At 44.2% G+C, this 23,929-nt stretch overlaps 1 protein-coding gene across 2 annotated transcripts in view; it reads right to left on the bottom strand.

Annotated features, from left to right (window-relative positions):
- The window catches only part of Axin1 (axin 1), a 51,822-nt gene that overhangs the window by 19,992 nt on the left and 7,901 nt on the right, over positions 1-23,929 (bottom strand). For both annotated transcript variants that reach the window (XM_003478071.5, XM_023560781.2), the window contains exon 3: positions 1,447-1,587. In XM_003478071.5, coding sequence (XP_003478119.2) covers positions 1,447-1,587 — 141 coding nt within the window. The remainder of the gene's footprint in view (positions 1-1,446; positions 1,588-23,929) is intronic.

Consider the following 23,929-nt stretch of genomic DNA (forward strand, 5'->3'; position numbering starts at 1 on the left):
CAAGATGCAGGAGCAGTAATATTCATTAGGACCAATAGTGCAAGGTTCTGAATTTGATTCCCATTACCAAAAAAAAAGTGGGAAACGAAACCTTTTTTGGCCAGATTTGCTGTGGTGGGCTGGCTATACTGAATTCCAAACAGTTCTGCATATGGAACTCTGGTGTCAGTTTTTGTTTTTATATTTTTTCCGGAAATAGGTTCTCAAGCGTGCCTTGAATTTAGTAACCCTGCTTCAGTTTACCTAGTGGTAAGATTATAGGAGTATACTACCATGTCTGGCCTTGGAACTCAGGTTTTAGAAGACTTGTTTAAAGGTGGCCAGATGAGAACAGCAAACCATAAAAATGGTACACAAAGTGGGACCACACTCTAGAAATGCATATTCACAAAATAATGGTTAGGATCTACCAAAAAGACAAGCCCTTTTCTTTCTTCTTCTTCGGTTTTTCACATGAGGAGACAGTGAGGAACAGAAATGTCCCCATGACCTGCTATCAACATCAAGCACGGCCAGGAGTCCTGGTTGGGTGTCCTGTGTGATCACAAATGTAGAGATTCATTGGCACAGTTGTCTGGTTATTCACCCTTACCCTCTCTTAGCTATGGGAAAAGCTGTACTGACCTCCTTCTCCTGAGCTCTCAGGGACTATTAACTGTACACAACAAGATTCCACATCTTTTGAGAGCAAGTAGAGAATAGGATCGACAAGAAATGTGGTTGTGCAGCCATGCAGCCTTTCAGGAACCATATCTCCCTCCTGATACCTGGTGAGGCCCCTGTTCCCTATAGTTCCTAACCGGTACCTATCTTTAAACTGAAACCTCAGACTGCCTGTGAAACCTAAGAGGAAACTAGAAATCAAAGCACTGGGTGACTCTGGATTTGCCTCAATTTTACTTCTGATTCTCCATCTTTTTTTTTTTTTTTTGGTCTTTTCCCTTTTTATCGGTACCAGGGATCGAACTCACGACTGCCTGCTTGCAAGGCAGGCACTTATGCTGCTGAGCTAAATCCCCAGCCCCACATTCTCCATCTTTTAAGGGCATCAAAAAGCCTGGGCATCAGAGTAGCATTCAGTGCAAATATCAGTTCTAGTGTAGGTGCCTGGGGCTTTGGGTATTTGGGACTAAAACCAGAGCTTCCACTGAACTACTATTCCCCCAGCTTTCAGCACAGTTTGTTTATTTATTTATTTATTTTTTTTGGTACCAGGGATCAAACTCAGGACCTCAGGCTTGCCAGGCAGATGCTTATGCCACTGAGCTAAATCCCCAGCCCCTCAGCATAGTTTTTAACAACACTGGGCACAGTGCAGCTCCTCTGTACTTTAGCTGCACTAAGATCAAGGTGCGGGGGAAACCAGGGAACTCATAAGACAAAGCCAGTGGGTCTGCAAAGAATGTAGAGACATATGGCTGTACCCACAGCAAGGGCAAGACTTACACGCTGCTGTCTGTGAGCGACAGGGTGTCAGCATCACTGGACAGGCTCTGCTGCTCACTGTCATTGGCGCTGGTGGCTGGGGCCAGGGCATAACCAGAGCTGATGTAGTAAGGGTTGGCTGGCTCCCGCCAGGGTCCACACCTGTGAACAAGGAAGGCATGTGAGTGGCAACCTGGCAACATACTTTGCTTTTAATCCACATTTTTGGAATCATATGGATTACCTTAACACAGAAACATAAAATGCAAGGAATTCAGAAAAAGCAGAAAGGGCCTGTCTGCTCCATCTCTTTCTCAAGTCCATTATAACCCCAACTTTCCCACTGGGGTGGCATCTTTCCAGATCTTTCTTCTGCTTTAGGAAGATATTTAAATACACATACATAGATTATCACATATTTGAGAGTGGTTCTTATGCATTTAACTAGATACAGTTGTATCTTTTGCCTAAAAAGCATGTTTAGAGGTGATCCATTATCTCTGTTATGGGCTACCAAGTAACCCTGGTTCCTTACTAATATTCAGGCATCTCAGAACAATAGTGATAGTTCCCATTCAGCACTCCCAGGAATCTGGCCAGGCTCTTGGCCTCTAGTACCTGCATTGCATGAGGCACTGCCCTTAGGTACGCATGTGAGATCTGACACCAGGCTCCCCAAGCTAAGAGCAGCAGTGTTCACTCACTTCCTAGACGGAGTCCCCTCTGTTTGCTACTACACAATTGGAAAGAAAGTAAGACCTTTTTTATTTTTACTTTATTTTTTTCAGAATTAGGGCTCATCCAGGGAGTACTCTACCAACAAGTTATGATCCCAGCCCTTTATACTGTATTTGTCCACTGTCTCTAGCGTAGCTTATAAATTTCTTTTTCTTTCTTTCTTTTTTTTTTTTTTTTTTCCTGTTTTTTTGAGACATGGACTTACTATGTAGTTCAGCTGCTTTGAACTCTCTATGTAGCCCAGGCTGGTCTCAAATTCTCAGCAATTCTCCTGCCTCAGCCTCTCCAACTGATGGGATACAGGTATACACTATCATATCCAGCTGAGTTTCCTAACATTTACAGAAAGCTTAAAATATTCTTACTCTCTGGTTATACTGTACATAAAAAGTAACTTCTCTCTAAACATTTTTTTTCCATTACTGGAAATAGAAGCCCTCTATTGCTGCCATTTTTCTAACTTTATGTTGATAGGCTCATGTAAGTTTTCATTTCTATGAAATCAGATTTCCTAGTACTTTCATTTATGGTGTTTTCATATTCTACATGAATAGGCTTTCCTCATTCTAAACTACAGACATATTCTTTTGTTTTTCTTCACATGCAAAAGTTACTTTATTTTATTTTATTTTTGTACCAGGGATTAAACTCACGATCTTGCACTTGCCAGGCAGGCACTGTGCCACTGAGCTATTATTCCCAGCTATTAAGAAACTTTTTGAGACAGGGTCTTGCAAAGACCCTCCTGCCTCAGCCTCCTAAGTGCTAGGATTACAGGCATATGCCAGCACACTTAGCTATACTCAGTAACTCTAAATGCATTTTTTTTTTTTTTTTTTGGCATGTGTGGCATTGGGGCTAGAACCTAGGGCCTCACACATGTTAGGTAAGCACTCTACCCCTGAGCTACATCCACAGCCCTTAATTTTATTTTGAGTCAAAGTCTCACTAAGTTGTGCAGGTTGATCTGGAACTTGTAATCTTCCTATCAAGGCCTCCTACGTACGTACGTGGGATTACAGGTGTGAGTTTCTGGTCTCAAGGCTACTTTTAGTCACATCTTGACTTCCCTCTCCTACATGAATCTAACTGTGGACTCTACCCCTGTTCTGCTGCCTGGATTGACCCTACAGTTGCCCCCTATACCTCTGCATGATGTTTCAACTAGCTTTCTTCTTTCTAAACATGGCCCTGAATAACACTATTTGTTGCACCTCTACAGATTGGTGAAACAGAAATAACAAAGATGGCTCAGTGTGGGCTGGTACAATGGGCCCTTTATAGACACTGATGTTCCTAATATACAGAAATTTCTGGAAAGACCCTATTCAACAAACTCAGAAAGACCCTTCAATAAGACAGGGCACCAGGCATCTTCAAATTGTGGGGCCTTGTCACCTATGACATGTGGGCTGTGACCTAGACCAGGAATGGACTGGAAGAGAGGTTCTGATGTGTGTCCTTCAGGGTACGGTCTAGGTCAGGGCCTCTTGCACCCTTCAGGGCCAGCATTTGAAACTGCAAACATTAGAGTGGCATCTTTGTAAGGTAACAACATTCCTATTCCATTAGTGGAAGGACATGGGGAGACTGTAGCAGTGGGACCCTGAGGTCATCTTGTAACCCAGCTTTTGCTATAGACACTCAGCTTTTTGTCACCACTGTAGGAAACATGCTCAGTGAGCCTAAGTCCAAGCTAGCACCTGTTGGCAAATCTCTCTGGTCCACCTGCTGCAGCCCGAGGTCACTAGTGTTAGGCCACTAATGTGTCCAGGAAAGACAGGAAGAACACAGTAGCCTTGGGCCTGGGGAGTACATTACCAGCCAAGAGATGGGCTGTGAGTGACTGACTGGTTTCTCTGAGAACCAAATGTGACAGAATGAGGCCACTCTGCAACCATATATTTTCTTTTAACTATCATAAAACAGTTTCAAATGATATGATTCCTTTCATACTTAAAATTATAGCCACAGCCACTTACAGCTAACAACATCATTACCAAAATTATCCCTGAAGCAAAATTCAGATCTCAGGTTAAGTGCTAAACTATATTTAAGTTTAGCTGTTACTATTAAAAATATTAAATTTTAGCTGAGAGTAGTGGTACATGCCTGTAATCCCTACTACTCAGTAGACTGAAGCAGGACAATCACAGGTTTGAGGCCAGCTTGGATAACTGAGCAAGATTCTGTCTCAAACATTAAAAAAGGCCTGAAAAAGCCAGGTACAGTGGCATATACCTGTAATTCCACTCTGAGTGGTTAATTAAGGCAGGAGGATTGCAGTTCAAGCCCAGTCTGGGCAACTTAACAACTTAGTGAGATCCTGTCTCAAAATAAAAAATAAAAGATGGATGGGAATGCAGCTCAGTGTGAAGGCCCTGGGTTAAGCCCCAGTACTGAAAAAAAAATAAATAAATAAACAAGATTTAAAATTTAAAACATAAAAACAACCAAAAGACTTTAGTAGGGAGAATTTACTTAAAATACAAAAGGGTGAGGGGGAAGCCCCATTAAAGTGCACATGGCCAAAGTGAGTGCTACCTTAGGGCTCCATGCTGTCCATGCTCCTAGCCACCCATCCACAGGCTCAACCCTGCCTCAGCCTCATGCTGCAAGGGGAGCCTACCCATAAAACAACCAGCAGGAAGCACAGGTTTTCAGTTTTCCACACAATCCAAAATCAAAGTGAATCCCACTTTGTACATCAGCTTCAAGGTCAAATGAGGACAACAAGACAGAGAACAGAAATTCAGACAAGTGACAAGTAGCAGGGGGCTACTGGCTACCTATTTACCCTCTACCAAAGCCTGAGCCGCAGTGCTAGCTCTAGGGAAGGTGGCCACCAATGCACCCTGTACCTTTAGCCTCTTAAGACAGATGCAAGCCTAATGCAGGGGTAGCATGCTAGCCACTGTCTTGGAAGGGGGACTGTCTGAAAGCTGCACAATGCTCCCAAGACACCTGACAGCTAGTCCCCATGACAGGGCGCGCGCATGCGCTCTCACAAAAATGCATACAACAAATATGCCTTATTCAATTTCTTTTTCAACTTTTTTGTGGCTTTCAAGGTTTTCAAAATAAAAACCCAGTAGTCTACACAAATGCCTGTCTTCAACAAAAGTGCAAAAGCAATTCAACATGGAAAAGTTGACCTTTTAAACAACTGATGCTGAAACAATAGGACATTGCCCAGGTGGAAAAAAAAAAAAAAAAAGACCTTAGCCTAAAGCTCATACTTCACACAAGTATCTCACAGTGAACAGCCTCTGTGGTCAGTGGGTTTTCAGTGCCCACCTCCCACCCAGTGCTGGTGCATTCCCATTTTGCTATGTTCAGCACCTTGTGCTCCTTTCCTACCTCTAAAACACTGCAGCTGGGTTAAAGGAAGGGATTCCCTTCATATGCAGGCCAGCACGGATCCACATGCTGCCTTGTGCTGCTCTGTGCCGGCTGCTTGCTCAGCCACCATCATGAAGGGACCAGTGCCCTGAGCTGACCCCCACATCCCCTACACTCAGGAGAATCTCAGCTACACAGTCACCTAACTTATGTCTTCCCTAAGTCTGACAGATATGGCAAAGGCCTGGTCACCACTGAGGCAGACAGCTCCTCAGATCACAGATCTAAAGATAATACCATAAATCAGAGTTTACTCACCCAAGGGAAACAAGCTGTTCCCTCAGACAGCGAGCCTATGTGCCCTTAACACTGGATGTGACAGGATAGGCACAAGGTAGTGATCCTGTCTTCAGGACACCTGGAAAAGGCCCATGAGCTCACATAGGTGGCAACAGCAGGGCCACCTTTGTTGAGTGTCAGGACAGGGTGGCACTCTGTTCTGGGTGTTTTCCACTGGGCAACTGCGCATGTGGGCACAGTCCCCGGTACTGGAATTGCCTGGTACCTGGGCCATTGTAGGAGTTTCTCTGGCCCTATCTGGTCACCTTAGAACACACACTACTCATTCTATGGCGCTTATGAGTCACCTCCACATTTGAAACCAGCTCTGCCTGGTCCACTTCCACATCTTGCTTCCCAGCCGATGGATGCCACTCTGGATATAAGGATCCTCAGGCTTTCCCATGCCTTTCTACCTCCTGTAAATGGAAATAAGCACTTTCCCTAAAAAAACTTGGCAAATTCATTCACTTGTTATCAGCAGACTGCAAGGCTGATGTACAAATCTCACTCAATAATTTTAAACTAAACTACTGCAAAGGGACAAATGTCATAAAGCAACTGCTACATGGTAAGACAGCACCAAGAATGAAATACAGAAATGAGTAAAGTTTAAACTGAAAAAATTACAAAAAGTTACACAGTTACATTATCATAGTATCATTTAAAAATTTAATTCTGGGGGATATAGCTCAGTGGCACAAGTGCCTGCCTTGCAAGCGCGTGGTAGTGAGTTCGATCCCTGGTACCGAAAAAAATTAATTCTGCACGTGATGGTGCATGACAGCTGGCCTCAGCCTGAAATACATACGGAGACCCTGCCTTTAAAAATAAAATTCGCCGGGTGTTGTGGCACATGCCTGTAATACTAGCAACTAGAGGCTGAGGCAGAAGAATTGTTGTGAGTTCAAGACCAGCTTGGGCTACAAAGTGAGATCAAGGCCAGCCTGAACTGCACAGGGAGACCCTGTCTCAAAAAGACCAAAAAAAAAAAAAAAAAGAGAAAAGAAAATTTTCAACAGGTCACAAACCCTTCTACCACATCCCCATGGGACTGCAGGGGCACAGTAGTGGTAAGGTATTTGGTTAACATGCAAGGCCCTGGGATCTTCCCGGCAAAAACAAACAAACCTATGAATCTGAGAGGCTTCAGAAAATCTCATCAAATGTCTGAAGAGAATACCAGTAAATATCCTCAAGGATATATAAATATAGGCAAAATATATTAGGCCAAAAGACTAAACAGATAAATTGCCAGCATATTGGGAGGGGTAGTACTGTCCAAACGGTTGGGCTGAGAAAGCTAAGGGAAAGCTGGTCATTAGGAGTCTCGAGAAAAGGTTTTCTAAATCTGACCTGCTTACTCTAGTATCTCCACACTGTTACACCAGATCCCTGTCCTCAGAGAAAAGGGGGAGGGTTTCAGGCAGCTTAGAGCCTACCTGGCTAACCTACTGCTGCCCTTCCTCGTCACAGCAGAAGAGCAGGCCCCTCTTCTCCATGACAAAAGGTCACAGGGTGGTTCAGCCAGAGAATATCACTGTAGACAACAGCAAGGAGAGCCCTGAGCTCATTTTAAGACCTCTACACTGCTCAAAGAATATACTGATGGTTCCATTCAAGCAGGATAGGTCAGTATATCTCCTGAAAGGGGCAGAGGCAGGGAGATACATGAGATTGAGCCTAGGGCCTTGCACATACTAGGCAAATGCTCTGCCACTAAGCTACATCCCAAGCTCAGCACATCTGACTGGAAATAAGCACAGCCCTTTTGTTCTTGGTGGTGTTTTGGAGGCAGGGTTTCACTATGTCATTCAGGATGGCCCTGAACTTACTTTGCAGCAATCCTCCCAAGTGCTGGGTTTACAGGTGTGTGTTGTATGTTTGAGATGAAAAATGCCCTTTTCTCTTAAATACTCTGAAAGGGGTCAGAACTAATAGTAAAACTCAGCCTGAAAGTTTGTCCATGTGTACAGGATGAAGGGCCTGGGATAAGAGGTTGACAAGGTAATTCCAAATTCTATACCGGGCATGGTAGCACATGTCTGCAAACCCAGCAGTCAAGAGGCTGAAGCAAGAGAATCACCACAAACAAGTCCAAGATCAGCCAGGGCTAAACAGTGAGTTCAAGGCCAACCTGAACTACATAAAGAGACCCTGTCTCAAAAACAAACAGAAAACAAATTCTAGGCCACTATGGAAGACAACACAGACCCAGAGCAGAGCACTCAGTGCAGCCAAAGCAGTGCGCATTGAAGGCAAGACACTCGGCACTTCCTGTGAAGGCAGAGGCAAGGTAAACATTTGAAGAGATTTCTTGCAGTACTGAGAACACACAGAACACACTAGAACACACAGCATCCTCAAAGAGGCAACTTGAAGCAATTAATCTCTTGCTGGAACATGAGGACTCAGTTGGGTCTGTGCTGGCTCTGCAGTTTTGGTATTGCAGAGGATTCCACCCCCTAAGAAGCAAAGATCCTTTTAACTCTCTGCCAAAAGCCTTGGTCCTGAGCTCTGTGTCAGGTATGTGTTGTGGGACTGACCCTGTGCCAAGTGTGCAGGAATCCAGAGCTGGTGTGTGTGTTCAGGGTATGTGGGTGTTGGTCCCTTCCCCTTGCTTTGGTACGCAGAGGCAAATCCTATGAGGCAGGTGGGAGATATTGCCCCTCCTGTTCTTAAGAGTGGATAAAGTCTGCACATAGAATTGCCAGCTCCATATGACATCCTTTAGCTCTTTGGACTCAGCAGTGAGGATGGGAAGCCTTGGTCAGCTGTGACACAGAGCCAGCCTTGAGGCAGCACAATATAAGGGTCTCATAACAGAAGGTGGCAGATGGGCTGAGGCACTGGCCAAGCTCACTGCTGGTAAGTTGTGCTGTCTTTGGTCCCCTCCCTGAGATCACCTCACTTGTCAGACCAGCTCCAGCCTGATCCCAGACCCATACTTGACCTCAGATAAGAGACTAGCTTCAGCCATGGTCCTACCTCCAATGTGTAAAAGTGTGGAGGGAGAACACTCTGGAACCAGAGGGCAGGAATGAATACCCAGCAGAAGACACCATCACTACAATTTCTTAGAAGAAAAACTGGGGCAGTTCAGGGTCTTGAGTGTCTCCTGCATTACGAGAGTGGGTGCCTGGTCTCATCTCCACTGGGGACACAGCACACCACATAGGGTGTGGAATGACAAGCCTCAGGATACAGGCCCAGCAAATAGAGACAGACAGAGTACCCGGCCAGGACCACACACATTGGAGGGGCCTCCCTGATGTGTAGATTTTCCACCACACATCAGGAAAGGTCATGTTATGGGTCAGCATCAAGTAGAACAGAAGGCTAAGTGCCTATGGGTTGTAGCTCCACAGGATGGAAACTACCTTCGGTTCATCAACATTCCTATCTAACCCTGCTGAGCCCTCCTGGAAGGAGGCTGATGGCTGAAGGCACACATGGTGGAGGGCTGGAAAGTTGCTCAGGGAAGTACTCAGCTGATGGTCACAGGTGAGGCTGCCACAACACATGACTGGAGTCCTGAGAAGCAGTCTGCAGACTGACTTGTCAGTGGTTCCCAGCCGGACTCAACAGGGATAAGCTCAACAAAATGACTGACCAAACAGAAGTCTCATATAGTGAGGTGCCTACAAACATGGTCACAAACTTATGAATTACGTAAGCTCATGAGATGGACAAGGCACTTACCTGACAGTCATTTTTTCTTCCTAGTTCTGATGACTGAACTCAAGGTGTCTGCACTGAGTTACATCCCCTCTCCTTTTTAAAATTTTTATTTGAAGGCAGGATTTCACTATGTTGCTAAGCTGCCTGGGCTTGAACTTGTGATCCTCCTGCCTTGACTTCCTATAACGCTAGGATTATAGGCATGCACCACTACACTCAGCTCCTGACAAATAACTAATCTATACCAACAGAAGGAAAGGCCATCTCGAGCAAGCTCCTGACTCTGTCTTTATGGCAGTGTCAATCTGTATCTTACCACAGGACAGCATAGCCAGCAGACAGAAGTATGTGCCACAGGACACAAAATACAGCCTCTTCCCAAGTCAGTACTGCAGGTATCATAGACCTTAGTTCTCCTCTAAGACTTAGAGGAGACCCTGCCTGCGTAAGGACACAGCTGGGCTGTATCTCAGCCTTCAGGTAAGCGGATACCACTATATCTTCAGGTCTGCAGTCCAGCTCCCCATATGAATGAGGTCAAGAAAAATGCTGCTAAAACCAGTTATTGAGCTCAACTGATGAACAAAGAATGGCATGGACACAATGGTGCTGACTCATGGCCATCTATGGACTACAGTGCAGTACCAATAGCCCTGATGTGTTTCCACTTCCAGGGAACCATAGTCATGACCAAGACATGGCATGTTCTTCATCATGTTACCTTGGTCCCTGGGATCCATCTGTCCAATCTCTTCCAGCTCTGTCACTGTCTTGCTGCCATCACTAGCAGTTAGCTCATATGTTCTAGAATTCTACATACATGAGGTCATGTGAGGAGTTAGAACATTTTTGTGGCTTCTTGCACCTGACTCCTAACTGATTTGACTCCATGGTACTGTACATACTCAGCTGCCCCTTTGGCTAAGTGTAGGATATAGCTGGCACTTCATACCTCCAAGGTGGTGGCCATTTGGGCACCTCACATCCTACAGTAATAGTTTACACCCAGTGTGTAGTCCACAGTCCTTCACAGCTAGCAAAGTCCACCCTGACACCAAAAGACTTAAATAAAAGACCAGTACACCTCGACACACTCCCACTTCACCACAACAAGAGTATGGATCTAGATACTATACAAATCCAGGTCAAGGGCTCCCAGATTACGACTCTTTTCCATCACCCTTAAGGGGCTAACAAATGAGCAAGACTGCTCATCTAAAGCCAAAGACACATGCCTGGGTCACAAACATTTAATATGTGGGCTGCCAATCCCATCCAAGGAAGGAGAAAAGGAGGAACCAGATACCAAATAATGCAACCTTCTTCCAGTGGTGGAGGCCTTCCTACACTAGTAGGCAAAACCAAGGTACCAGAAGGATTAGGGCAAATGTTTCCTCATTCCATATTAGCATTTGTCTGAATGCAAAACACACCCACAGATAAGATCTGCTGGGTGGAAGCTGATTGGTGGTGCTCACCTGCAATTCCAGTAATCAAGAGGATTGCAGCTGGACTGCTTTAGTTCAAGGTCAGCCTGAACTACATGGCAAGGTCCTATCTCAAAAAACCAAAATAATAGGGCTGGAGATTTAGCTCAGTGGCATAAGCGTCTATCTTGCAGGCGCATGATCCTGAGTTCGATCCCCAGTACCAAAAAACAAACAAACAAACAAGCCCACCAAAATAACAAAATAAATTTGCTTCTGTTTTTTAGCACCCTGGACTGACATTCACATACAAATACTGTTACTTACATAACCAGTACATTTTTCTGCACCTAAGTGTCAAAATACTTATGTTCAAAAACATGATCAAAATAAGGTCAATAAAGCAGGCTTTGTGGCACACTCCTATAATCCCAGCACTCTGGAAGGGTGATGCAGGAGGATCACAAATTTGAGACCAGCCTGGGAAGTTTAGCAACTCAGCAAGACTTGTCAGAAAAGGGAATGAAAGGGGAAGGGGAGGAGGGGAAGCTGGGATTCCTGAGTTCAACTCCCCATCCCTGCTTATCAAAAAGAAACAAAGATCAATCAATCAGGCTAAAATATCAGCTATAAGAATCCCTATTTTAGGGGCTGGGGATTTAGCTCAGCGGCATAAGCGCCTGCCTTGCAAGCAGGCAGTCGTGAGTTTGATCCCCGGTACCAATAAAAAGCAAAAAGACAAAAAAAAAAATCCCTATTTTATTTCCTCCTTGAAAAGTTAGGAACTTGGTCCATACCCAGAGATGTATCACAGGCACCAGTACCCCCTACCCTACACTCACCATGAAGACACTCAGGCCCCAGTGACACCATAGGCTGCACAGCCTGCCTGCCACTGTCTGTGGGGCTGCTCACAACCATTCTGATGGTACCTGGAACAAACAGATTAGCATTCTGGTCATACCTCCATGGAATAAGAAGATGCAAAAGGCCAAGAAAACGAGTCACAAAGCAGCAATGGTGGGAGCTTCCGGTGACCTGTGCCTAAGTCGGTCACATAGTTTCACTCCCTTGCAGGTATTTATTACTGTGATATCTGTGGTATTAAACACCCACCCATTCTGAATTGCACAACACATCAAAGATTCTTCATGATCAAAATCAAACAGTGGAATAAGGAAGGTATGTGCTTTGAAGACTGCAGGTATAGCACACTGGGTGTGGGGGGTGGCACCTTTGGGGCCACTCACCTTGTCCTTGACCCTGGCCAAATTTCCTGTCACAACAACTGACTAGCTACAGCCCTTGCGCAAATCATCACTTCCTCACATGCAGAGTGGAAATAACACTGGTCATTGCATTATAAGATTTTTGAACATCTTTGTGAATGGCACACAGTGCTTGGGTAAGAGTCCAAGATACAATGCACAAAGTCCCCCAATACACAGGTTGGCAACCATGCTGTTCCTGCTCCAGGGTCCTGCACACTGTTTCAAAGGAAGATGGAATCATACAGGCTGTAGGCCACACTTAAATTGATACGAGTGCTTCACCTAATTCAAGGCTCTGATGTCGGAAAAACAGACTAAGGAAGCAAGCCCAAGCACTAGTGAAGCAGAGAATTATGAGAATGACGGACGCTGCTGACAGTCGCTCAGACAGCCACTGCAGAGGATATGGGCAGGGGAGGGCCATTCCAGGATCACACCCTTTCTCGTCATTTCTTACACATTTACATGCTACTCAAACTAGTAACTTTTTTTCTTTCTTTTCTTTTTTGCAACAGAGTCACACTATATACTTCAGGCTTACCTCAAACTCAGTATGTAGTCCAGACTGGACTCAAATTTAAGCTGATCTCCCTCCCTGCCTCAGCCATCTGACTGCTGGGATTACAGGTGTACACCACCATGCCTAGCCTGGACTGCTTCTATGGTACAATCTTTTTGTACCATAGAGATGTGCTATCCCTGAACCATTTCAACACAATTATACACAGCAACTTCACACATAACTTCACATTCCAAAATGAATGAAACTTCCAAGAATCATGGGGCAAGTCTGTCAACTCATGCAGAACTCCAAACAAAACATCAGTGAGACAGGGTATGGTGTATACACCTATAATCCCAGCACTCAGGAGGCTGACGCAGGAGAAGTGCTGTGAATTTGAGGTCAGCCTGAGCTATATAAGCAAGTTCTAGACCAGCCTGTACCACACAGCAAGACCCTGTATCAAACAAAACAAAACACTACTGAGATGGCAGGGTGTGTTGGCACACATCTGTAATTCCAGCATTCAGGAGGCTGAAGTAGGAGGATCACCATGAGTTTGACGGCAGCATGGGGCTACACAGAGTTCCAGTCAAGCCTGAACTGGATGTAGCAAGACCATGTTTTCTTTTTAAATGATGAGCTCCAGAGGGGACTATAAACTGAATGCACAAGGCCATCAAATCCTGCAAGCCTCACACTATTTTCAAACAGCTACAGTCAGTTCCAACTCAGCATAATTTAACAAGTAGATCTGCAACGCACTATCTTAAGCCATGGAATACAAAATAAAACAGACAAAGTCTCAACTCAAAGGACTGAGTTATTTAAAGCTAAATTTGAAGGTCATTTCAAATGTGCCTGTACCACCCACGATCACCAAAACTTTTTTTTAATGGAACCAGGGATTGAACTCAGGGCTTTAGGCAAGCAATCTACTACTGAGCTACATCCTGAGCCCACAACTACCAAAACTCATAGGGACCAATGAGTCAGGGGCACAGATGATCCCCATACTGCTGAGTTTGAGGGTTCATCAGCAGTCCCCATCTTCAATTGTCAGCAGCAGGCAACACGCACTCCATCTTTGTTTTTGTTTTGTTTTGTTTTTGTCTTTTTCATTTTTACCGGTACCAGGGATCGAACTCACGACCGACCGCCTGCTTGCAAGGCAGGTGCTTATGCCGCTGAGCTAAATCCCCAGCCTCCATCTTTGTTGAGACACTTTCTTCCCATACCTTCTAACCCAAGATGATACCTGCAGGCTCCCTCTTGCCACCCCACTGCATCTTCTCAGCATCCCTGCTGGTCTTTCCCATCTCACAAACCCAGCAGTGAACCACAGGCAATTTCTTTTGTTGTCTGCATTTGTTGCCTGGAACAATCAGAACTCATGGTTTTAACTGCCATCAATTAACTGATGATTTCAGATACCCTCAGAGAGAGCAAACGACAGAGTTTAGCCCCTACACTCCCCTCAAGTCCTCTGCTCCATTCCTGCAACCTTTCTTGCTTTCCCACTTTTCCCTCTGCAGGGAATTATTACCTTCCATGGTTTGCTCACTCACCTTTTTTTTGCTCAAATATCATGAGATCCTCGAAGATCACTCTTAGTAAACCTGCAGCCTCCCCTGGTTCTCATTCCCTGCACCTTCCCTATCTGTACTTCTCCACAGTACTCAGGAGTCTGAGACATCATTCACTATCTTCCCACCCCATATTTTTGCACTGGCTCCAAAATCACAAAGGCTTCTGTCTACTCTGATCAAGGATTAGTCTTTAGTGCCTGAGAGGACTCAGTACACAACACATTCAATGAACAGATGAATGTGTAACTCTTCAATGAGCAGTTGCACAGGGACACACAGTGCAATCTTTTCCTATATGTGCAAACTTAGCTTTTCTAGGGTCCACATCCACTCTCCCTATCTTCTTTAGTTCTACAAAACAACTGTGCTCAGGCCGGGGATTTAGCTCAGTGGTGTAAGTACCTGCCTGGCAAGCATGAAGTCGTGAATTCAATCCATGGTACAAACAAAACAAAACAAAACATTGTGCTCATATCACAATCCACTGCCAGGAAAGGGACTAAGCTTTCCTCTCTAAGCTGAACAGAAATCCTCACAAGGTCCAGTTAGAAAACCATGAACTACATAAGAGAGCTGCTACCCACCCCAAGATATCAATTCTTCCAGTTGTATCCCATACAAGAAAACCTGCCACAGAGAACAGTGTATTCCTGAAGACAGAATCTTGTACTCATTGAAGGCATACTAAAATGAACTTCCATGAAAAAGAGCCCTCAGTGATGCAGCTACTTTCAGCTACATACTGTATAGAATCACATTGCTCCTCTTTTTTTTTTGTCTTTTTCCTTTTTATCGGTACTGGGGATCGAACTCATGACTGCCTGCTTGCAAGGCAGGCGCTTATGCCGCTGAGCTAAATCCCCAGCCCCCACATTGCTCTTCTTAAAGAGTACTGAGCTCCATATATCATTTTCCACTCAATTTTGTGTTGCTGGAAACAGGAACTGTCCAGACAACACTGCAGGTAGATGCCAGGGTCTGTCCTTGTCCATGTCTCTCTAGGTCTTACAACTCTACTCTCTGGGGCACAGGAGACAGACAACTCTCTTAGAAAGGAATACAAAAAGCTCTTAGTTTAGGGAAAGTCGGCAGAGGGGAGGCAGGGTGGAAATCAGGATAAGAACAAAAATGAGGCAGACATCTATATACTGACCCACTGCATCCCAGAGTTCCAAAAAAAGTGCACAGGATGAGACACAAGCATCTTCTTCAAGGGAAAAAAAATCATCCCAGCCAGGCATGGTGGTACACGTCTGTAATCCCAGCGATGGAGAGGCTGAGGCAGGAGTATCGTCCTGCATTCAAGGCTAGCCTGCACTATATGGTGAGACCTCAAAATAAACTGAAAGACAAAATCATCCCAAAAGACAAACTATAGTACTGACACCCAAGATGCCCAAGTGAAAAAGCAGCCTGTATGCTCTAAGTAAACCTACCAAAAGAGCCCTTTCAGTCAGGAATGGCAGCGCCTACCTGTAATCCCAGCTACTAGGGAGGTTGAGGCAGAAGGATCCCAAATTTGGAGCCACCTGGCTAACTAAGAAGATCCTGCCTCAAAATCAAATTTTAAAAGGGCTAAGGATGCAGTGGGAGAGTCCTTGTCTACCTGTACAATGCCCTACAATCACAAAAGAAAAAGGCCCTTCCACACAAAGCCTTCACATGGTATCTCCACACTTACTTAAGAAGGGACAATCAAGAACTATCGCTGGTAAAACCTCACACCAAGAAGATAGAAAACAAAACAAATCCTTAGGATAAAAACTGGAAACAAACACTCCACTATGTAGAAAACAGCACAAAACATCAATTGATAAAATCACAATTAACATCTCCAGGAAGACTTTAAAATACTAGTCTATAAATGAAATTTACACATTTATAAATGAAAAACTATTTTTTTTTTTGTCTTTTTCCTTTTTATCGGTACTGGGGATCGAACTCACGACTGCCTGCTTTCAAGGCAGGCGCTTATGCTGCTGAGCTAAATCCCCAGTCCCCATGAAAAACTATTTTTAGACTATATGTTCAAAAATAAGGACAGGAGGGCTGGGGATTTAGCTCAACAGCATAAGCACCTGCCTTGCAAGTACACAGCTGTGAGTTCGATCCCTGATACTGATAAAAAAAATAATAATGACAGGAAAACAATGTAATAGATCTGAAAACTCAACAAAAACAAATGAAAAATATGAAAAGGATTTAAAATTTAAAGTACTGCTTCCAACATCTCAAGCATAGCTTTAAATGAGAAAACAATGAAAATGGTCCAGCATGGTGGCACACGCCTACAATTCCAGCACTCAAGAAGCTGAGACAGGAGGACTGTCAAGAGTTCAAGGCCAGCCTGAGCTACACAGCAAGTTAGCCTGAATTACAGTGCAAGACCTTGTCTCAAAAAGAAAAAAAAAGGGGGGTGGTGGTATTTATCTCAGCAGCCTGTATGGTGTGAGCAAGGTTGAGAGTTCAATTCCTGGTACAAAAGAAAAAGAAGGTATTATCAAAGAAAAGGCATTAAAACAACCCCAGAATTAAATAACATATTTTCTCTACATAATGAAGGAAAAAAGCCTTAGAGGCTGGTCACAGTGGTTGAAGCTGAGACAGGAAGATTGCCAGGAGTTTGAAGTCAGCTGAAATATATAGTGAAACCCTATCTAAAAAAAAACCAACCCCAGGCAAGCCGATGCACATCTGTAATCCCAGCACTCAGGAAGTTCACCATGAATACAGGACCAGCCTAGGCTACACAGTGAGATTCTGTCGGGGGGGGGGGGGCATTTGAAATAAAACTGCTAATAAGAATACATCCAAAAACATCCCAAGGCAGGGAAGAAGTCATAGTCACAGGACATGAGCAGAATGAGCCACACTTGTCCAGCACACTCTAGGGAAGAGATGTAACACCTAAACCCCAGCCAGGTTCCTCTGGCATCAGCCACAGTACCCCCACAACATGGCACCCACCACCACAACCACAGCTCCCGGTACCATGGAACACCTGAAGAGTAACCATTGGAATGTATAAGGCTTTTGGAAATTTGTCTCCCAGGAAGAAGCAGTTTATCTGCCAGATTTTATAGTATAGAAAAATATACTCACAAGTACTTTATAGAACTGATGGCGTGCACAGGAAAATTTATGTCAGAAAACCAAGTATCTAGACAAATGAAAAAAGATGCAGCAGTTATTAACTTAAAAACACACAGGTAGGTGTGGTAGCACAAACCTGTAACCCCAGCTCGTAGGAGGCTAAGGCAGAAGATTGCTACATATTTGTAGCCTGAGCTACAAAGTGAGTTCAAGGTTATCTTGAACTGCCTATAGAAACCCTGTCTCAAAAAGAGGAAAGAAAGAAAGAAAACAAACCCGGCTGGGCACCAGAGCAATTGCCTGTAATCCAAGCCCTCAGGGAGGCTGAGGCAGAAGGTGAGCAAGTTCAAGCCCAGACTGATAACTTAGCAACTTATTCAGACTTGGCCTCAAAAAAGGGTTGGCCTTTTTTGTGAAGGCCTTGGTTCAATCACCAATAGGAAAACACACACACAAAAACAAAAAACAAAAAGGTACACACAAATCGTGCAAGAAAAGAAATGTGAGCCAACTATGTGGTACACACCTACAATCCCAGTACTTCAGGAGGCTGAGGCAGGAGGATCAAGTTTGAGGCCAATCTGGACTACATAGTGAATTCAAGGACAGCACGAACTATATAATGAGACCTTTTGGGGGTTTTTTAGACACTGGGCAATTTACTGACTTAGGGAGAATCTGTCTCAAAAATTTAAAAAAGAAAAGAGGGTGGGACTCAGGACATCGCTCAGTAGGAAGGCTGGAGTTCAAACCTTAGTACACATAGACACACACAAAGAAAATATGTGGTCCAACTTGGTCCAGTAATAAAAAGACCAGTCTATAAATATATTAGGACATGTGGTAGGGATGGGAGGCCATCAGCACAGGCTATCTAAAAGCATGGCCCCAAGATAATGGTAGGAACACATGACACAGAACACAACTGTTAGAAACTGCCTGTACCTCCCCTTCTTATGCTACATCCTAACCCCACTGTGGTTCCAAACGAAGCAATAAAGTAATTAAGGTTAGACGACATCATTGGTAGGCTGGATCCAGTCATCTCCACAAACTCTCTTCTAACCCTCTTCTAACCTTGTACCCTAAGCAAAGGCCTCAGTTATTTTGTTTTGTCTTGCCTTACCATTTTTCTCATTTCTCTTTGTGGGCTGTAGATTGAACCCAGAGTCTCATGTATGCTAGGCTTTTTGAGTTACTTCTCCACAATAAGTACCTTTTGGAATTAACAGTCTGAGAGGACGCTGAGCAGCTCACAAAGGAGCATGTTCTTTAATGATGAGATGCAGTGGGACAAGCAAAACTGATTTCCTTGCCCATGCACATGAGCCTCACACTGGACACCATCTGAAAGAACTGTTAGGCTTCCACCATCACCATGACTCAGCCACATCCTATTCACCTGAGAACAACTATGTAAACTGCAGCACATAAGTCAGGATCTTAGAAAAGATTGACGGGGCTGGGGATTTAGCTCAGCGGCATAAGGCCCTGCCTTGCAAGCAGACAGTCGTGAGTTCAATCCCCGGTACCGATAAAAAAGGAAAAAAAAAAAAAAAGATTGACAAAACTAGTGACTAAGAACCAAATTCAAATCTCTGCAATGCTGACTGCAGCACAAACGTGTGGATGGCTGAGTTACCAGACAGTCGACCTATCTAGGTCAGCTCAATGCCAAGCAAGACCATGTAGATTCCACAAAGAAGCAGATTTGGCCTGGTGCCCTCTGCCAAACATACCGACTCATGTCCTTTTGAAGCAGATGCCAAGGGCAGACTCATGAGCAATGCAGTCTACCAACAGCCCCCATAAACAATGTCTACTCTACTGCATGTGCACCCATTCATAAGCTCACCCAAACGGTGGCAAGCACCAGCACCATGACTCCCAGAGATCAAGACTAGATCTGACAGCCAGGCATGGTGGTGCACACCTGTAATCTCAGCAGTCGAGAGGCTGAGGCAGGAGGATTGTTGTGAGTTCAAGGCCAGCCTGGGCTACAAAGTAAGGGGAAGGCCAGCCTGAACTACACAGTGAGATCCTGTCTTAGAAAGACCAAAAAAAAGACTGGATCTGACCCAGGCAAAAGAGCCTCTCTGTTGCAGAATTCTCCAGTCAAAAAGCTAACCCTTTCTTGGTATAAGACTGATACCTTTTAGGGCCCCTAGAGGGTCTCCAGACATATTTTGGCTCTTCTGAGAAAGGGGGAATCCTTTTTCTCTAAGGTTCAATGAGCTACGTTCTGGGAAAACAGGTGGCACTTTATTATGGATCATTGTCAGTACTGTTATTACAATTTTTATTAAACCTTCCTCAACCAAAGTGGGAGCCAAAATCTCCTCAAACGCCATATTCTAGGAGGGACAGACCATGATGCTCTGTGAAACAAGTAATCAATATAGCTGAATTTGTAAGAAAGGAAAAGAAAAAAAAAAAACTGGCACAAACTTTGTGAGTTCTGTGGAAATTTGACAGAACTTCACATGACTAAAGCTAAGAAAACGTAGCTTCTGAGTTCGACCATAATAGTGCAAATGAAGGCAGTATGGTGGGTCTGTCATGGCACACCTGTATCCCAAGGACCTCATGTCTCACTCCTGACATGTAGAAAGGCCCTGTAGCTCTAAAGAAGAGACATCACACACCTGATCCTTCTGTCACCACAAAGACCACGAAGAGGCTCCTACAACAATCTAGGCAGGAGCATCATGGAAACAGTAGTATTAACATCTAGAGGAGAGAATATGGCTGGCATTAAACTGGGCATGGGACAAGTAAGGCAGGAATCAAAGTGCTCTGGGTGACCTGGTGATAGTGATGCCACTTCTGAAATTAGAAAGCTCAGAAGAGGTACAGGTTGGGGTAGTGAGTTAATTTATCTTACTCCAAGGAAGTCTGATCATTGAATCTGAATGTGTCATTCACTGACTTTTCTTTGCAACTATTTGCCTTTCCAGTTATAAATTTTACTAGCATTTAGCAGCATCTACACAGAAAGACTTAAAACACACCATCATTTGATAGCTGCAGGCTCAGTGGGGCTGAACCTCTCCAAGGGATTTCTCATCTGGCAGGTCCTTCCTTCATTATCCCCACTTTTCAGAAAAGCACAAACAGGTATAGCTATTTCCCCCCAGTCACACAATAATAGGAAGTCAATTCCATGAGATACCATCCACATAAGTCATTCAACCACTAAGCCCAATATTGCCAAACACATAAAAACCATTTAAACTTAAGTTTATAAATGACTTTAAAACTTTTCCTTGGCCAAAAAAAATCAAAGCTGGTGTGGTAGAACACACCTGCAAACCCAGCACTTAGGAGACTGAGGCAGGAGGATTGTTGTGAATTCAAGGCCACCTTGGGTTACATATCGAGTTCAAGGCCAGGCTAAACTTCATATTTAGACCCTGTCTCACAGTACCAAAAATAAATTTTCTGCCAGGTATGGTGATGTATGCCTGGAATCCCAGAACCTAGGAGGCTGAAGCAGGAGAATCACTGAGTTCAAGGCCAGCTTGGAATATATAGCAAGATAAGGACTACCAAAAAAAGTTTCCTTGGACAAATAAAAAAAATTTTTTTTTTGGCAATACTAGGGACTGAACCTAAAGCCTCACAACATGCTAAGTAAGTGTCCCACCATTGAATACAGGCCCAACCCTTATTACTTTTTTATTTTGTTTCAGTCTAAGTTGCCCAGGCTAGCCTTGAATTTGCAATACTGCTGCCTCGGCCTCCTAATGAGTTGAGATGAAAGATGTGCACCACCATTCCTGGTGACAAAAAATATTTCTCTTTGGATCTGGATCAAATACAGAAAGTGCACACACCAAAGGAGACCACAAAAGGTGCACAGCAATGTGTGTCAGGATAGCTGACCTCTTAGCACATCACAGAACCTTTCAATCCACAACCTACTGGGGAGAGGCATGAGTTCTACAAGGGGCAACATGCCACCCAGCCACCAGACTGAGTGAGAACACTCATCAACTCTTACCTTGAGAACACCAGAACTACATACTGTTAATATCTTTAGTTCCTTAATCATATGTTCAGGAAAGGAGCGTACTCTGTTAGCTTAGACACCAGTTAGAAGCTAGTGGGGACAGTGGCAGAGCCATGCTCTCCCCTTCTGCTTGGACAGCAGTAGGAGAAAGTCAGAGGGTGTCTAGGAAGCCAGACTTTAAAAAGAAGTTCCCTTTTCTCAAAATAGTCATGAAGAGAACATGCTCAGTTACCCAGATGGGCCTTAAATTTGCCCAATCAAAAAAAAAAAAATTGCCCAATCAAATTAGTCTGCCCACACTATTCTGTGACCTATGTCTTCACACTCAGGCATTGCAGCCTGAAGCCTCCTCTGCAGCCAGGTACTTTACTCCTTTCACTGAGAACCCAAAGTCAATCTTCCAAATAAACTGTGCACATTGTGGACACTTTTTTAAGAATTTCTTCTCTTGGGGCTGGGGATTTAGCTCAGCGGCATAAGCACTTGCCTTGTAAGCAGGCAGTCGTGAGTTCGATTCCCGGTACTGATAAAAAGGAAAAAGATCAAAAAAAAAAAAAAAAAAGAATTTCTTCTCTTGACCTTTTAAGCCATCACCAGAATAGCTAATTAACTAACAGTAGGTCTGATAGTTTCTCAAGTAAACTCCAAGGGGCCTGGACCACAAGGACTGGTCATTATCTTTTTGGGGGGGGGGGGTGCTAGGGATCAAACTCAGGACTGCGCACTTACAAGGCAGGCACTTATGCCACTGAGCTAAATCCCCAGTCTCTGGTCATTATCCTTAAAGGTTTCTTGTATCTTCTCAGTGATCTGCAGCTTCAAGTCAGGAAACCAGTCAAACCACTGTGTCACTCTTGCTGTGAAGAACATCCAGGACACATTCTCTGGCAATGACTGTGGCAATAAGTCCTAACTGGGAGCTCCTCATTAGCCTAGCTTCAGAAAGCCACAAAAAAAAAAAAAAAAAAAAAAAAAAAAAAAAATCCTGGTAGACCCAATCTTCAAGGAATTAGCCAATAAGGAAAGTAAGGGCAGCAAATAGAAGTGGAAAATCATTTGAAAGGTTAAGGAGAAAATCAGTAGACAGTTGGCTGCAGGGTAAGACAACTGGGTTGGCTTCAGACCTGACCAAAAAGACTTGCAGGAAAAAGAAAGACCAGCTTGATGGTCCCTGTGAGTCAAGCCAACCTGCCAAAGAAAATAAAACCCAAGCCTGTCAACTGGTGTGTTACAGTCCCTACATCCAAATGCCAAATCATTCAATCAATAGCTAGAAGCCTGGTAATTCTCACCAGTTAAAACAGTAGATGTAAGGGCTGGGGATTTAGCTCAGCGGCATAAGCGCCTCTTTACAAGCAGGCAGTCGCGAGTTCGATCCCTGGTAACGATAAAAAAGAAAAACAACAAAAAGCAGTAGATGTAAAAACAACAAAAAGCAGTAGATGTAAACCAATACAAATTATAGTCAAAATTCATGGAAATGATCAATAAAGACAAGAAGTATCTTTACAAAGATGCAAAGAAGCATACCTGGAGGTCAAGGCAAGAGGATCACTGCCAATTCAAGGGCAGCCTGGGGTACAAAATGAGTTCAAAGCTAAACTTATTCTCAAAAAACAAAGATGCAAAGAAGAAGGGACCAGGAAGCAGGCTATAACACTTGGGCACAGGGGTTCAAAGCAATAGCAAGTGAGCAGAAAAAGGCCAAGAGTACCTGGTTTCTCAGTTTTGGGACAGGTAGGTAAAAAAAAATTCATTTGATTTTTTCAAGTCATATATGTGAAAATCACCACATGCATGTACAGAATGATGAGGACAGAACAGCAGCTCCCTTAAAAACAGAACCCCCAACCCAGCGAAAGTGCAAAAGGAGTGACCCCACACTGCAGACACACGGCAAGAAGGCCAATGCCTGAGTCGCTCAGTGTCTCAGATGCAACACATCCCTCCATACAAATTTAATGTAGTTTATTAACCTGCTTTCTACAGTAAAGGCTTCCCCAGTAAGGGAGATTCACTACTTGGTTAATCATCATCTGCTGTCTTTTTCCTTTTCCCTATCAGCCTCATTCCTCTTTTTGTGGACCACTCTCCCCCTGTTGGTTTGAGTGTGTCACTTCACTTTCTTTCCAGGATGACACTGCTGTTTAAGCTCAGGCTCTTAGTGCACTGAGATGCACAGGATCAGCAGCCATATCAGTGTACCCCTATTCTGAGCAAAAGCAGGGCCTCCCTTTGCTGCTGTGGAAGGCATTTGTAAACAATGACACTCAGAGCCCAGGCTTTCAGCAGCCACTTCCAACACAGAAAGCCAACAAAGTCAGTCACCAGGAAGGCAGGATCAGTGACAAGAAGGAAAAGAGCTGCATCCTAATTAAAGCACATAGCTGGGTGTGGTGATGCATGACTGTAATCCCAGCATTTAGGAAGCTGAGGCAGAAGGACCACTACAAGCTCGAGACCAGCCTGGGCTGCAAAGTGAGCTCAATGCTAGCCTGAACTGCACTGAG

The sequence above is a fragment of the Cavia porcellus genome, unplaced genomic scaffold, assembly GCF_034190915.1.
Source record: "Cavia porcellus strain 051 isolate PalLab524CR breed Dunkin Hartley unplaced genomic scaffold, mCavPor4.1 scaffold_16, whole genome shotgun sequence".
NCBI lineage: Eukaryota > Metazoa > Chordata > Mammalia > Rodentia > Caviidae > Cavia > Cavia porcellus.